Consider the following 16194-nt stretch of genomic DNA (forward strand, 5'->3'; position numbering starts at 1 on the left):
TTCAAAAAGCACAAAATCAAATTTTGGTCACTAGTAAGTTCAGGGAATAGGAGAACAGGGAAAAGACTGAGTTTTTCAAGTAGGTGATCAAGGAACTTGATAACATTCAGTAGACTTATGACTTGGATAGTTGTTCCAAGAGATCAAGTAACAAATTGTTGGAACCACCACAACTACAATATGAGTTGGAAAATATTCAGTTGGTTGACAATTGTTTGTTTCAGGTAAACTGGATTTGACATATAATAATCCACTTTTTTGAGTTGGATAACAAAGGTCTTTCCGATTTCCATGATGAGGATGGAATTGACTGCAGGATTTGAGACCCAGGTGCAGTTTCTAGTGATGAGTTTTGTTTACAGGACTGGAGTGGTGGAACAACTTTTGGAGTCCGTATTGTTTCTCATTCTTCGATTAGCTTAAACATTGTTTCAGATTCTAACTTACATATGAGTTGGATGGATTTTATGCCCCAACAGCTAAACCAATCTTGGTTGAGGACTAATGAGAGTTGTATTTTGATCATGGGGGATGGGTTTTCATCCCTTCTTTACTCGTGAAACCTATGAACTCAGTGATTTTAGTATTAGCCTTCCTACACCCTTGGTGTTGATTTCATTTATTGAGCAATTTGCTCCCTGCATCAGCAGTTTAGGATGGGCAATTATGATTTATTGTAGGATGGGTGTTTCCACATGAGATCACTTACAAGTGGAGGGTTGTCCCATGTTAATAGATCCTTGAGACATTTCTATTTCCTCATATCTCATGGTCGTGACAGCCCGACCAATCGGAATCCTGGTATTAGTATGATTGACGCACTGTTGTTGTGGAGTATTAATAAGTGGATTCACAATTCTAGACATGTTTGTATAAGAGTAATATGGTGACTCGGAGGAGCAGCTTCCTTGAGGTTGGTATGGTATCTAGGCATTTTGGTAACATCATGTACATACAGATTGCTTGAGGGCAAGCAATCTTTGGGAAGGTATGACTGTAATGTCCCCTTTCTTTAGCCACTATTTCCTCGTGTCATTAGCCCTTTTGACTATGGTTTCGTGGGCTAACCAGGACTTTATAGGGATTAATATGGGATTCGGCCTTGGCACTCTCAATTTTAGGCCTATCGGAGTGATTTTTCAGGGTTTCCAGGATACTTACTATTTATAGTAAGTCAACAAGGTTCAGTATTTTTGGCATTTTAGTATTGGACTTAGAGCTGCTCACCGAGACCTTTCCAACGAGCTATCACACATATTGTTCTAAGTTTGATTGGTTATTTACTTGAATGCCAAATGATTCAATAGTTATTTGAAAAAGTGACTATTAAATTAAGACACATATATTTAAATCACTTTATTATTAAAAAGGCTTTATTTCTATTAAATGGAAAAATGACATTTTACTTAAAAGATGAAGAGACGGGTAGTGGAAACTAAAGAGTCGCTATATTGGCCATTGAAAGAAGGAAGCTTGATTCATTTCAACATGCTTGGATATTGGTTTGGATTTCAGGTTTCTTCTCTTGAAGAATTGGTACAAAAACCTTGAGCCGGTTTGAGGGTGGAAACCCTCGAGCCATTAGATACAAAGACCATTCCCTGTGGGAGACGTCATATCAGGTGTTTCACTTGTGCTTGAACTCTATCTCTTTTTCTCCAATCTAACTGTTATTTTCTGTGTTCACAATTGGAGGTGAAAGTTTACTGAAAAGTTTGATTATAATATCCATTTGGGAAAACATACTGCTGCTGGTATTTCATATGTACTGCTGAAAGTGGAATGAAATAGTTTTTCTGAGATTATTATGTGCTGGTAAAAATCTGAAAGCTTGCATGAATCATTAGTTTACATTTTTGTAAGTTTTTTTTGAGAAATTGGGTTATATATCCAGGCGCAATATTACACACTGATCAATCTTTGATGGCAAGAAAGGCTGAATGTTAAACCAAAATGAATGAATTTTATATTTAATAGTGCTACTTTAATTTGGTCTTCTAAATGCCTAGGCTTTGATTTGTTCCTTGAATGCATTCCCACCTGCCTTAAATCAAGATCTAAATCAAGTACAAATTGGTTCCAAACCCAACATATACTTCCAGCAAACCAATAACTCAAATTCTTATGCACTTTACAAAGTATATACTATTTAATAACTAATAAACTAGGAAACTATTAGATTAACAAGTATATACAAAATAATTTTGAATAGACTTAACAAAAACCCATTACGTTATTTTGCTGTCCCTCCTAAATTTAAGGATCTGCTAATCGTTGAGGTATAATTCCACTTTTAGAGATTTCTAGTGAATTCTATCACTTATACACGAGGTATTATTGGCAATGTACAAATGAAAAAGTAGTGATATCCCTAAGTTTTATCTATTATTTTATAAATAATTTTGCGTGTTCATAATAGAATAATGTTTTATGGAGTTTTCCCGTGGATATATTTTGCAGTGTGTTGAGTTTATACATCTTGTAGTTCCCATTCATTTACCTTATATTTAATTTGTGACAATTAGTAACCTAGAGATCTAAGTTTTGGCATTTCCCCAAACACTCATAAAATGTTCATTAAAAAATCAACAAGAGAGTAACTTTTATGTATTCAAATACATAAAAAAGACACTTCTTTTTTATATTATCTTTTAAGCAATTAACGCTCTTAACAATGAATCATTTGGGGTGAAAGATAGGATATTAGGAGACCTAATGTTCCTCTGACTTCCACTAAGGCTTCATTATCACTTGCTTAGGTCTCGTTCTCTTCTTCCTTAGCATCTGCAACATTGTTGAAAGTCACAACCTCTCCAAGCACAACTTTTTCACCTTTTACAAACTCTCTAAACATCCTCTGCCCATAGTCTCCTTCCATTTTCTTGCTAACGACCAAGCAATTAATATCTTCACTAGAGGGTAGATGGCTCCTCAACTCTAACAATTCTCAAGTCACTTCTAAATGCCATCCTCTCCAGTCATATCTACCATAACTAGTAAAGCCATTCAATAACCCTTCCATATGATAATTATAAATCAAGTCTAAGAACCAAACATCTTCCTCAAGTACATTACCAAAACTAATCCCTTATCAAAATAACAGTTTGTATCTGTCTTTATACCCATACTAAACACCAATCAATTTAAAACTTACCAAAAATTAATGTAAAGAACCCAACTGTATTTTCCTTGGCAAACCGAAAAAATATCTATCTCCTTTTGTTGTGTATAACGGATTTTACAATTTTGTCTTTTTTGGGTTTCGAATGTGTGTGTGTATGTTTGTGCATTTGTGTGTCTGTGTGTGTGTTTTTGTGTGTGTGGTTGTGGGTGTGGGTGTGGGCGTGGGGGTGAGGGTGTGGGTGTGTGTGTGTGTGTGTTTGTGGGTGGGTGTAGATGTGGGTGGGTGGGTATGTGTGGGTGTGGGTGGGTGTGTGTAGGTGTGGGTGCATGAGTGAGCGTGCGTGTGCCTATTGGTGTGGGTGTGGGTGTGGGGTGTTGGTGGGCAGGTGTGGGGGGAGTGGTGCATGGGCGTGGGTTGGCGTGTGTGTGTGCGTGGGATGGGGGCTGGGGGGGGTGTGTGTGCACGTGGTTGTGGGTGTGTGGGTGTAGGTGTGGGGGTGTGTTTGGGTGGGTGTGTGTGGGTGTGGGTATGTGTGGGTGGGTGTGTGGGGGTGTGTGCGTGCGTGCGTGTTCATGTGGGTGTGTGTGCGTGCATGCGTGTTCATGTGGGTGTGTGTGCATGCGTGCATGTGCATGTGAATGAAATGAAGTATTAAAATCTTAAATTGATAATTCATACAATATGCCAATGTTGATAAAGTGAGCAATATGCAATTCTTATTCAAATCACAGTTGCAACATGTACAAGTAATTGAAATAACATAAACCTAGAAATAATAGACTCGGCGAACAATGGCCGTCAAGCTTCAAATCACAGCCCAAGTATTATGGGTCACAACAGTCTTGAGTTGACACCAATATTGGCTTTAATGTTGTATTAAAGTAAATGCCCAAGCTGGTGTGGATTGCAGAGACCATACACCCTTAAAGTGGCATCCGAATTCACAGCCGATAGGGCAATTTGCATAACCTAAAATGCAGATTCAACCCTATGATTCCCATCGTCCAAAAATCTGTAGTTTGGTGTTCAGATTCAAGGATTATCGAACTCCTAAATGCAAAGAGTTGTGACGCAAAGAACAGAAAACTCCAAACACTTATATGCAGATCAAATAACGCCCAGCAGCAGATATCTAAACGCCAATTTAACAGGGAATTTTGGCATTTCAATTTGCAGATTATCCACATAGAATTGTAGAGTGAAAACCCCCAGTTCTGGGCATACCAGACACTCAACAAACAGCCCCAATGCTGCCACAAATAGAGGGTTACTGAGGCACTCAAAATGCAGCGAATAGAGTGCCAAAAATTTAATACAAAGTCACGCCAAACAGAAGATGGTAATGGCAATACAATTCTGAGACTCTCAATCACCAAACCTTCCACACAATTTCGACTAAAAGCAGATGCAATACTCTCACAATAACAGAGCTAGGAATTACCAAAACCCAGAATTTTAAATTACTAGTATAAATCACCAATCTCTCCAGCATAAACCACCTTCTCAGCAACAGTGATCACAGAAAAAGAAAGCACCACATCCAAATGCTAGAAATCAAATCAAATCCATTATACTTCAGCAATGGATTGAATTCACCAACTCAATACAAACCCTCACAAGAGATATTAAAAAAGAAAATGGCAATTGGATGCCAATTTCTCACAAATGGAGTCATATTTATAATGTAATTGTGCAACTTAGCTTCCTCTTCATACTTCTCACTTAAGAGGCTTCAACTTCACAACACCAAATTATAACATGAAATAACATTAAGTGTTTTTATAATAATGAAGCCTCGTTAATAATCTAATAAATATGAACACCATCAATAATATGCTTTGTTGTCCTACATTTTGTCACCACAAAATGTTGGTAACAACACAAAACTTTTTCAAGCTAGTTTCATTTTTCTCTAAGTTTAATTTGATATTCAATTGTTTAATGTTAATCGATCAATTGACTTTAATTCGTCTATCAAATTGTTTTACTGAAGGCTTTCGTCAAGTCTTTTTCATTTTGTTTTTGTCGAGCCTTTGCTTGATTTTTGAAGTCTTCGTCATCTTTTTCTTTACTTTTGAGTTTGCATTTGTTGGTTTTTAATCCTTTGGTTTTGCTCATGTCATGCCTTTCTCTTTTCTCTTCAATTCGGTCTAACCTAAAGCTCAATCGGAGTTGTCAGTCAAGAGATATGTTTGTTTTAGTGCCTCAAAAGTGGACCTTTTTGGTGCAATAGCACGAATTAAAAATATCATGTTATATTTCTAATTTGACATTCACTTTTTGAAAAATATAACTTAAATTCACTTGTTGTTATGTTTTTAAGTTACTTTAACTTTAAATTTTTAATTTAAAGTGACTATAGTGCACTTTATGTTATAATTTTAAGTTGAGTTACTTTTTAATTTTTCACTTAGAGTGACTATATAACTATATAGTTCCAGTTTAATTTTTTAATTTTAAATCAAATGTTCATTTAAATGCTATGTTTTAAATGATGTTTATATGTTATATTTTATTAATATGATATATAAATATTTTTTATGACCCATTTAGTAACATTTTTATAAATTTACGTGGATTAAATGACTTTAAGTTATCAAAAGTGGACATTTTATATGCAATTACATGTAAAATCCATCAAAAGTGGACATTTCACATGTCACTACATTTAAAATTCAACTTGGTGGACCTTTTTGATGTCATTACATCAAAAGGTTATCATAAGTGAACCTTTTTTATGTCATTGCATCAAAAGGCAAGTTTTTATGTCTTTGCATCCAAAATGTGAGATGTAACTTAAGATGTGCATTCCCTTCCAAAAGGTCCGATTTTGATTGTTTGCACATTTTAAAATATGTTCTTGACCCAAAAAGGTCCAATTTGCCTTGTTGAAAGATTTTTAATTATGCTATGCACCCAAAAGGTCCCATTTTAACTAAAAGCATGTTTTAAAATGTGTCTTGACCTCCACAAAGTCCGATTTTGAAGAAATGCATGCACTCGGCCTCCAAGAACCCAATTTTGGAGATTGTAAGAGATTTACTTTATAGTTTTTCATGAGATCTTCTTCAATAGGGTCGTTTTTGCTTGGCAATGGATTTTCTAACATCAAAAATGGATTTATCTTGCTAAAAAATATTTTTTCAAGCTCCTTCCAAGGGCACGTTTTTGGAAAAATCTTCAAATAAATCCATTTAGAGTGATTTATATCATGTTTTTGCAAGGAAAAGAGGTGTTTTGGCATCTTCAATCATTTGCAATACATCTTGGCTCACATTTTTGCACTTCGAAGCCAAAAACAAATTTATTTCATGCCTTTAATGAATCACGTTTTTGCTAAAAACGCCTAGAAAATTGGGATTTTTATCTACTTTTTTGCATTTTGATCCATGTATATACATTTGGGGAAGTCGTTTTTGCATTCACAAGTCAAAAATGACTCAAAAACATACATTTTTTGGTCACGATTTTACAAAAACGGCCCAGACTTTTGCATTAAAAAATCATGTTTTTGTTCAAAAAACTCAAAAAAATGCATTTTCAGCCCATACCTTTGAGCAAGAGGGATTGTTTTTGAGTTTTAAATGCATGATATTGTCTTTAGAGACAATGTATTTGGCAGTTTCATGTCAAATTCGACCCTTCATTGCTCATTAATTTTTGTTAAATGGAAGTATGGAAAAAGTCAAAAAGTTGTTTGAAAATCCGGATTTGAGGAAGAATTAGTCTTCAAGTCTATAAAACTTGCTATTTTGGCTCTTTAACCTCCAAGTGGGTGGACATTTTCAAACTTGCTCATCAATTCATGCTTATCTTGCTATTTTCATGCATATTATGGCTTGTTATTGCACATTTGTCCAAATATATGCCATGAATAGTGCATTTTTCCTTTAAAAATGAAGAAATGGTTCATTTTCATGTTTTTCGTTCTTTCTCAAGCTCCAATTTCGAATTTGAGTGTTGAAATGTTTTGCATCTTGGCATGTTTGAGTCACTTTCCAAAGGTACGGTTTTCTTTATGTTTTTGTGTTTTGTGTTTGCTTGTTGGTTTTCTCCATTTTGAAGAAGTCAAAAGATCTTTCCCAAGAACTTTTTGTTGCTTCACTTCATGCGAAAGCATCATCACATTCCACTTCCATTTTCCATGCCACAACACTTTGCATCTCATCCGACAAATGCGATTACATGTTTTTCATCTCATTCACCATTCGCACAAACATGTAATCCCATTTTCCACTTTCATTTTCATTCATCTCACTTTCTGCATCCATTCACACGACACGATTGCATGAAAAGTCTTATGTGTAATTGCATCCAAAAGGTTCGATTTTGATTTAAGGTCGCTTTTCGAAAAGTCAAAAAGATGTCATTTTCATCTTTCACGTACTTTGACTTCACCTTTTCACCAAAGATGACTATAAAGTTCATTATCCCTCCTCCATTTTCCATTTTCCATATGCATTCTCGCCTCCATGAGCAAATACATGTTTTTCCATTTTTTGCATCTTTCCATGCTTTGCACCTCATCTTTCATTTGCACTTACATGTAAAAGCTTGTCCATCATCCACCTTCGCATTCCATCTCATCCTTCATCCCTTGTTACATGTAATCATTTTTCATGTAATAACATCTTCAAAATCCTAAGTCACATTTTGGAAATCAGCAATCTCCATTTGCATGCATTTCCATACGCCAAACACTTTACTTTAAAAAAAAAGGTTAAAGCTCCTAATGGAAAGTTATTTTGAGTTTACATCCGGACATCATCAAAAAGGTTTTCAAAGTGTCAAAGACTCCAATTTGTGCTGATCTACAAAGAAGAATTGACAACAACTTGAGCGAGAAAAGTTGAATCACATAAAGTTTTCAAATGACAACGGACAATTCATCAAAGTTGGAGGTGTTCAAAAAACGCAACACCATGGTTATCAAGGTGAATGCAGTGGAACAAAATACAAGAACTCCCAATTCTGTTATCATCCGGGATAGCATTGCCAAGTACAAGGCCTTTCAGGAAAATTCCTAAGATTGTTCAAATTCTCTTCCGTCTTTATTCTTCTTCTTCTTTCATGGTTGTAATTGAAGAGAATGCATTACATGAGATGTGTAATTACATGTAATGCGAGTTGCATGTACATGAAAAGATGTAATGCGAGTTGCATGTGCAGTTGCATGTAACCCTATATTTTCTCTTTTAGTTAGACCAGGTCAAAGTTGGTTGAGTTGCTCCCACTTTTTCCTCCACCTTTTTCTCAACTCCTGTGCCTATATAAAGGAGTGCCCCTCATTGTAAAAATCATCTTTTGTTGTATATAAGAAAGCTCTACCACATTTGTGCAAGCATAACTTCGATTGTGTAGTACAAATTTGGGAGAAAAGTGAATAAAATAAGCAATTGGATTCGAAGCTTTGACTAGAAGCAGTTGTGATATAGCAAATTAAAAGCTTTGACTATAATTTGTGTCTATTGATTCATGTTATTATTGTGTGTTCAATAAAAGAGCATAGTGATTTAAGAAGCAATCGGAGCCAAAACTTTGATTGGGAGCGGTTGTGAAAATATATAGCTAGAAGCTTTGTCTGTAACTTAACTTCTTTCTTAGAATAGTTAAGTTATTCTTACTTTTAGGAGGCTTTGTGCCCTAATTGTAAAGTTTTTTCGTGTAGAAGTACGACCAAACTTAGAACCAAACCGGTACATTTTCAGCTAGCCTTTGAGTTAGTGAAGGTTAATCAGTATCACTGTTTCCAACTCTTGATAGAAGTGTAGTTAGAGATTCACCCTACCCATTACTCGCTCCACGAGTAAGTGGACTCTTTCTTGAAAAATAAGAAAAAAGGATATTAGTAAGACCCATTTTATAAAATTTCTTGACTTCTTGCTTACCTTGAGTTGATCCAAGGAACCGTGAGAAGGGGGAGCCTTCCCTTTAAGGTAGGAGAGACTCTGTCTCACACGTTGTGGTTAATTTGTGCCCAAAACTGTCGGTTGCAAAATATCCACCCAACATGCTCAACAATATGCAAATGGCAACCAACTACCAATGCCACCAATGCATTGCCAAATATAGAAACCACTCAAAGCCCCTCGGAACTCCCTGTCAGCTCATGAGGGTTGCCATGATGAGCTAACCTAGACAACTGCAGGAAGCTACTAAAAATGAGGACATTACAATTAATTACACAAGTTCCAAGGCCAAGTAATAGTTCACTGTAGACCAAAGATCAAAGAAATAGGAGAAGCTCTCATGGAGAAGATAACTTCATCGCTCATAACATCTAGAGCTCCTCTAAAAACATAGAATCAACTAAAACTAAGACTGAAAAAGTTGTGCAAATAGGATATATATAGTATTATTATATATACAAGCAACATTAAATGGATGCACTTTGAATACAACTTAAATGGAACACAATGTCGATGGTTTTGATTCCAGCCAGTTGCTCTGATTGTTTATAATAGAGTGCTTTAACTCCAAGTACATTATCCTTTTAGCTGGTATATTCATATATCAAGAGCAAAGACCTGAGATTGACAGCACTATGGAAATGTTTAGATTTTCCAACAAATACACTGAATATAAGAGTGTCCAAGTAGAGCGTTCTTTTAGCTGAACTACGTTCATAAATTGCAGGACAAGAGTTCAGCAATTTGCAAAGATAAGATATTGCAACAAATAAATTACAGATAAACAACATGGAAAGTCTGAGTTACAAAAGACACATTTTTATAGAGAAATCTCAACATCTTTCCAACAAGACAATCATGAGCAAGAGCTTCAAATAATTACCTCTAAAACCAAATTGTCCGGCAAATCTCCAGATTCTTTGGCTTTATCCAGATGCATAGAATAAATGTTGGAGAATTTTTCAATTTCATCTATGCTAGGAGAGCCATACCTGCATGAAAATGTATTCATATTGTTAGAAATTATGGTGGACAACCTGCAGTTGTTCTCAACACCGGTACAGTAATTTGATAATTAGAATTAGAAATTAAGAATTTAAGACTGTTTTTGGCAGGGTTTTCTTGGTGTAACTACGCAGCTTTTCTGGGCATTGAAATGCCTATTGATTGTCTTTGTTTTTGTTCTATTATAACTGCAAGTTCAGAAAAAGTGTTCAATATAGTGATTAAAGCTTTTTCCTTTATCTTAGGTGTTTTTTCGTCTTTTTTAGGGCTACAGCACCTATTTTTAAAAAAATTCTAAATATTTTATTTTGGGATCACTGGATATTTTTTGGTCAGATTTTGGTATATTAAAATATCTAAAAATAAGATTAAAAAATGTGTGCCTAGTTTGTGTGTTATTTATTAACTCCTGGCATCACTATTTTTTGTAATCCAAACTGCAGAAAGAGCTGTTGTGATTTTTCAAACAATAACTTTATTTTCACAGAATGCAGACTGATTCTAACTTCAGTTTATTGTTTTAGCTTCTCATATGTTTAGCTTTTGTGTATGTATGTGAAAGCACTCTAGCTATATGATAGATTGAAGGTCAACATTCTTCAATTTTATAATTTGTTCAAACCCTAGAGTGTAGAATCTGCTTACCTTGGGTGGAATTTTTAACATGGATTGGAGAGGAGAATTTGAAACTTCCAAGGTTTCTACAGATGGAAATGGTTGTTGCCCATGAGGGGGATTTGCCAAAGGGTTTCCGTAGAAGTGATGCACAACTTTCAATGATTGAACCTGATCCATGCTTGTGAGACGAATAAAGGCTTATGATAAATTGTTAAGTGACTGGAATGTTTATTTTAAGCCTTGATATTTGGCTGATTTATTCCCATGGGCGTAAATCCTAAGAGTCTTTAATGATTGACGAAATTTGGACTTGTGAATCTGCACCTAGTTAGATTGATGATCTAGTTCATTTTAGCTAATTTGATTAATTTCCAAATAATCTAGTAATAACAAATATGACAAAGTTTTATCTCAGAGAGTTTGACCACTTAAAGGGAGCCTCAAATATTACGCATTGGAAGCATAAGTTTCAGACGCTAGTGGAAGAAATAGATCTTTTTTTTTTGCAAAAACCATGATTTTACCTCTTTGATCATGTTCATTGAACAAAGAAGATGGCTAAGGCAAAGAATTTCATTTTGACTTCTGTAAATTGCTCCAGTGACTACTAGTTTGATCTGCACCTAGTTAGGTTGTTAATCTAATTTCTTCTAGTTGATTTGTTCAGTTTCGACACATTCCAATACTACAAACACAACTAGTCTGAAGAAGAGGGACAAGTCAATACTTCGATATCTTTTTACACAATACCAAAGATACATATGTAGGAAGATATATAATCGGAGTAACTGCATAACTTCCCCAATTTTAATGTAATAATTTAATTTAATTAATTAATTAACCGGTTCCAGAATTTAAATAATACAATTTAAGAGCCTTTAATTAGTTACTTTAATTAATTAATATGGGGTCCAAGTTAATATTTGTATGTGTGGTTTTGATTGATTTAGTATATCTCGGACGCATTTTTGTTTTAGTGTCTATTGGTAAGTGTTACCGTTAGCTATCTTTGTACACCATCGGAAAGGTTTTCCCCGGTAGGTATTTAAGCACGGCTTGTAGGTAATCGTAAGTATGTGATTTGAATTATTTGCTTTGTATTGCGAATTCCCGTTGGGATGCTCTATTGTTAGCCATTTCAGAAGTGAAAGATCTTCCCTACTTGGCTTGTCCAGTTTCGATGGGATTTAACCCTCACCTTATTCCGTTGCATATAATACTTCACTCAGATCTGACAAATTGGAGCACCATCTTATTGCAAATATTAATTGAGGGATATTCATGTTCAATCTCCATTCTTGTTTGGTTTATTTATGAATTCGGATCTATAAACTTTTGGTTGTATGACTCAGTATTCCTCCTCTATCCAGACACCATCTACTACCCTTGGTTTGGTGCAACACACAGTGCATCTGTCTATGTTTCAACATTACCATTCTATATGGCCATCTCTGCCTGTGCCACAGCATTACCATACTGTATGGCCATCTCTGTCTGTACTACAACATCACAATACCATACGACTCTCCAGGCTACCATACGACTAATCAACACCACCTTTTGTACTCCATTGTACTCCATTCCAAGCTACTGTAGGACCCACTCCAAACAGTCTATACATCACTATTCACTCCATTCATCTATACTGTATGGCCAATAGTTAACTGGCCATCAAGCACACTGGACCACCAGGTAGCTAGCCATCAAGCACACTAGACCAATGCGTAGCTGGCCATTAGGCACACGAGACCAACAGGTAACTGGCTATCAGGCACACGAGACCAACAGGTAACTGCTATTAGGCACACGAGGCGAATGAAACATTAGTGGTATCAAAGCTGGTGATTCTGCCAGCCTGTTGGGAGAATGGAGAGCTTTGACTTGGATTACACTATGGCTCAGTTTCCATCCAATCGAAGGGCACATCTGTTAGTAGAATACTCCAAGAATACTTATTGTGTGCCAACTGTTGGATGGTCAAGTGCAGGATGACAAATACAAGGTGGTTTGCAATGTTATTTACCACAAAGAAAGAATCTATTTGGCACCCGAATCAAAGATGAAGGAATGGATTCTGGAGGAAGATACCGACACAAATATTGTCAATCATCTCTTGATGAAAATTTGGGTTCTGTCAATGGCCCTCCAAATGAGGTTCTATTGATGGTTGTTCAATATCCTGGATATGCTATGGACGATTCCTTGCAGGAGCAACCACAATGGGCTAAATATGGAGTTTACCCTTCAGTTGTGCCTAAGTCATGCATGACTGCAATTTTTCCATGTGAAGTGCTTCCTCATAAAAATAATAGGATCTACATGTGTTGTGAAGAACCTAAGGAGATTGATGATTACATGAAGATTACTGATCTATCTGATGATTGGCTCCCTTGGGATCTGGTGGTTTTGGGCATAGCAATGTTTATATCAGAGTGGCGCAGTGGAGCCCGAATGGCGGTCTACTCATCTCAATTGAATTCAATTATGCATATGTGATCTTGAAGAAGCATAGAATTTCCAGCAATCTGCATCCACGCATGGTTTGGGATCCTGGAGTTTGCGTATTGCTTGAGGGCAAGCAATTTTTGGCCGGCGAGCATTTGTAATGTCCCCAATTTTAATTTAATTTAATTAATTAACTGGTCCTAGAATTTAAATAATACAATTAAAGGGCCTTTAATTAGTTACTTTAATTAATTAATATAGGGTCTAAAGTTAATATTTGTATGTGGTTTTGATTGATTTAGTATATCTCGGACCCATTTTTGTTTTAGTGTCTATTGGTAAGTGTTGTCACCGGCTATCTTTGTACACCCTCGGAAAGGTTTTCCCAATGGGTATTTAAGCACAGCTTCTAGGTAGTCGTTGGTATGCAATTTGGATTATTTCTTTGTACTGGGAATTCCTATTGGGATTCTTTGTCTTTGCCATTTCGGAAGTGAAAAATCTTCCCTACTTGGCTCTCCGGTTTCGGTGGGATTCAACGCTCACCCTATTCTGTCTGTGTATTGTTTGGCTCGGATCTAGCAAATTGGAGCATCATTTTTATGTGGAGTATTATTATTATTTGGTACAAGTATGTATCTGTTCGGTCTCTAATTATCTACAAGTTATTCTTGTTTTTAATATATTGCATTGCATTTGAAACGGTGTTGTCGAACTTCTTTGTTTTCCATCATCATCTTTCCTTCACCATTCATCCTCCTGCCCCTGTGACCGTACAGACGTACGACCTCAATAAGTCATTCCCCTCTGTACACGCTTCTAACTTCCCCTTGTTCTACCGTATGGACATCATAAACCGTACGGTCATATGACCTTTCCTGGCCCTCACCACATGCTTTCACATCTCCTTTCATCTACCATACGGCCCACCCCAAACAGTCTGTACATCACTATTCACTCCATTCAGCTATACTATAGGGCCAACAAGTAACTGGCCATCAAGCACACGGACCAACGAGTAACTGGCTATCAGGCACACAGGACCAATAGGTAACTGGCCATCTAGAACATGGGACCAGCAGGTAACTGGCCATTAGACACATAGGACCAACGGGTAGCTAGCCATTAGGCACACAGGACCAACGGGTAGCTAGCCATCAGGCACATGGGACCAACGGGTAACTGGCCATCAGGCATAGAGGACCAACAAGTAGCTGGCTATCAGGCACACGGGACCAAAAGGTAACTACTATCAGGCACATAGGACGAACGAAAGATTACAGAAGGTATATAATCAGAGTAACTGCATAACTTCCATAACAAACAATGGAATATTAACTGCTATGCTAACAAGCCCCCCTATTACTTTGTTCCTAAAAATTTACCTCTATAAACGCAAACTTCACATTGCCAAGGGACCCCCTTAAGAATTACACAACAATATTTGTTGATTCTAATATAAATTCACATTTTAAGATCTTCTCCTGAAGAAGCAAATCCTAAACCAAGCAAGCTTCATTAAACTATCTCTTGACCTTCAGAAAGGTATAGATCTAAGCTATGTCTTAAGCTCTTAGTCCCAAACTCTCAAATTAGAGAATGTTGAATTCTCTTTCAACAATCCCTAAGAGCTATGATAAGCTCTATCTTTGTCTAATGACTACAAATCGATCATATAATCTCAAGCTCATTGAACAACAATCCATATTGAGCTCAAAAGAAAATATTGAACTTGTATCCAAAATCAATCTTCACAATGCATCCTTCAAAGATTGTCAACATCAAAAAAAAGAAAATCCAAAGGAAAGCAAGAAACTAAACCCAAAAATGCTTATCATGCAAAACACCAGATCAAAGTGAGAAGATAGCTTGAGATGATGGAAATTCCTCCGTCCTCCAATGCCACCAACCTCCAAATGTGAAGGCTCAAAGCACAAATTTATGATTAGGACGAAAATAAAAATCATCACCATTTGGTGTATCTTCATCCTCAACACAAGCCAAGCTCACTTCATTAGATTATTCTTTCACTTTTCCTTTAAGAACAATACTAGCTCAAGATCTACAAGCCCGAGTTGTGTGACCCTTTAATAAAAACACACAATTGCCCCTGATCTTATATCATTGTTTCTTGTTCTCTTCTTTTACTAAACAGCTAAAATCATATCTTCTAAGGTCTTTGAAGTAATTTGACTGAGTGTAAAAGTAACATTATTGTATTTTGAAAGCAAGTTGTTTACTAGTATAGCCTTAGCATCATTATCATCTACAAGAGCCTTGTAAAGTTCGTGCAAATTCCTTGGACTGAATATAGATTAAATTCTGCCCTCTCTATTTTCTTTATACTTGCTGTGAATAATTTCAGATTATTGCCTTCAACTGGATTTGAAATGTAAATCAGAGTTCCGAGTTTTACTTCTGCTATTTGTATGAAGGTAGTAATGACTAAGGAGCAGACTTATTTGTTCTTGTGTGTCGTTAGACTTCATCCTTACCCTCTATATATATAGGAGTCAAGGGATATGTCCTTAGAAAGGACATGTCTCTTCCAAAATTATTTGCCCAACCCTCTAGAAGTCGGCGGCTTTCTAAGGATGATTAAGTTTAATTACAAATATTCACAACTAAGTTTAGTTTAGTCTTAAACAACCATCCCAAGGTTAGGCGCCAATTTATAAAGGAGACAATGCATACAATTTGTCCTATATATATCATACAATCTCAGATCGAACTGATCTATTCTCAGACTAGTATGCATTAACAAGTTACAGAATTAACAATCCTTAAACTCTTCTAACTACATAGATTGTTTTGATATTTTACTTGTACTTGCTTATAATTTTACAAAGCCAATTTGCTAGTTTTAGTTTTCTTCAGAGTTCAAACTATTAGACTGTGGCTACCAACCATCAGCATTCCACATGAGGATGCGATTTTCTTACCTATTTGAATTTATATATATCTAGATCAGCTTGTTTGGTGGTTTACTCATTTACTAACTTATTAGATGCATCTCCTTATTAAATTTTGCAGAAAAAATGCATTTCTGATTGAATTTAAGCAACTTTTTAAGTTCCCGAAATGTTTCCAACT

At 36.0% G+C, this 16194-nt stretch overlaps 1 protein-coding gene across 2 annotated transcripts in view; it reads right to left on the bottom strand.

Annotated features, from left to right (window-relative positions):
- LOC149555531 (uncharacterized) overlaps positions 1-16194 on the bottom strand; it is a 130498-nt gene that overhangs the window by 26994 nt on the left and 87310 nt on the right. For both annotated transcript variants that reach the window (XM_089829619.1, XM_089829620.1), the window contains exon 4: positions 9917-10025. In XM_089829619.1, coding sequence (XP_089685745.1) covers positions 9917-10025 — 109 coding nt within the window. The remainder of the gene's footprint in view (positions 1-9916; positions 10026-16194) is intronic.

This window comes from Cupressus sempervirens, chromosome 5, assembly GCF_028749045.1.
Source record: "Cupressus sempervirens isolate cs-2001-9-10 chromosome 5, ASM2874904v1, whole genome shotgun sequence".
Lineage (NCBI taxonomy): Eukaryota > Viridiplantae > Streptophyta > Pinopsida > Cupressales > Cupressaceae > Cupressus > Cupressus sempervirens.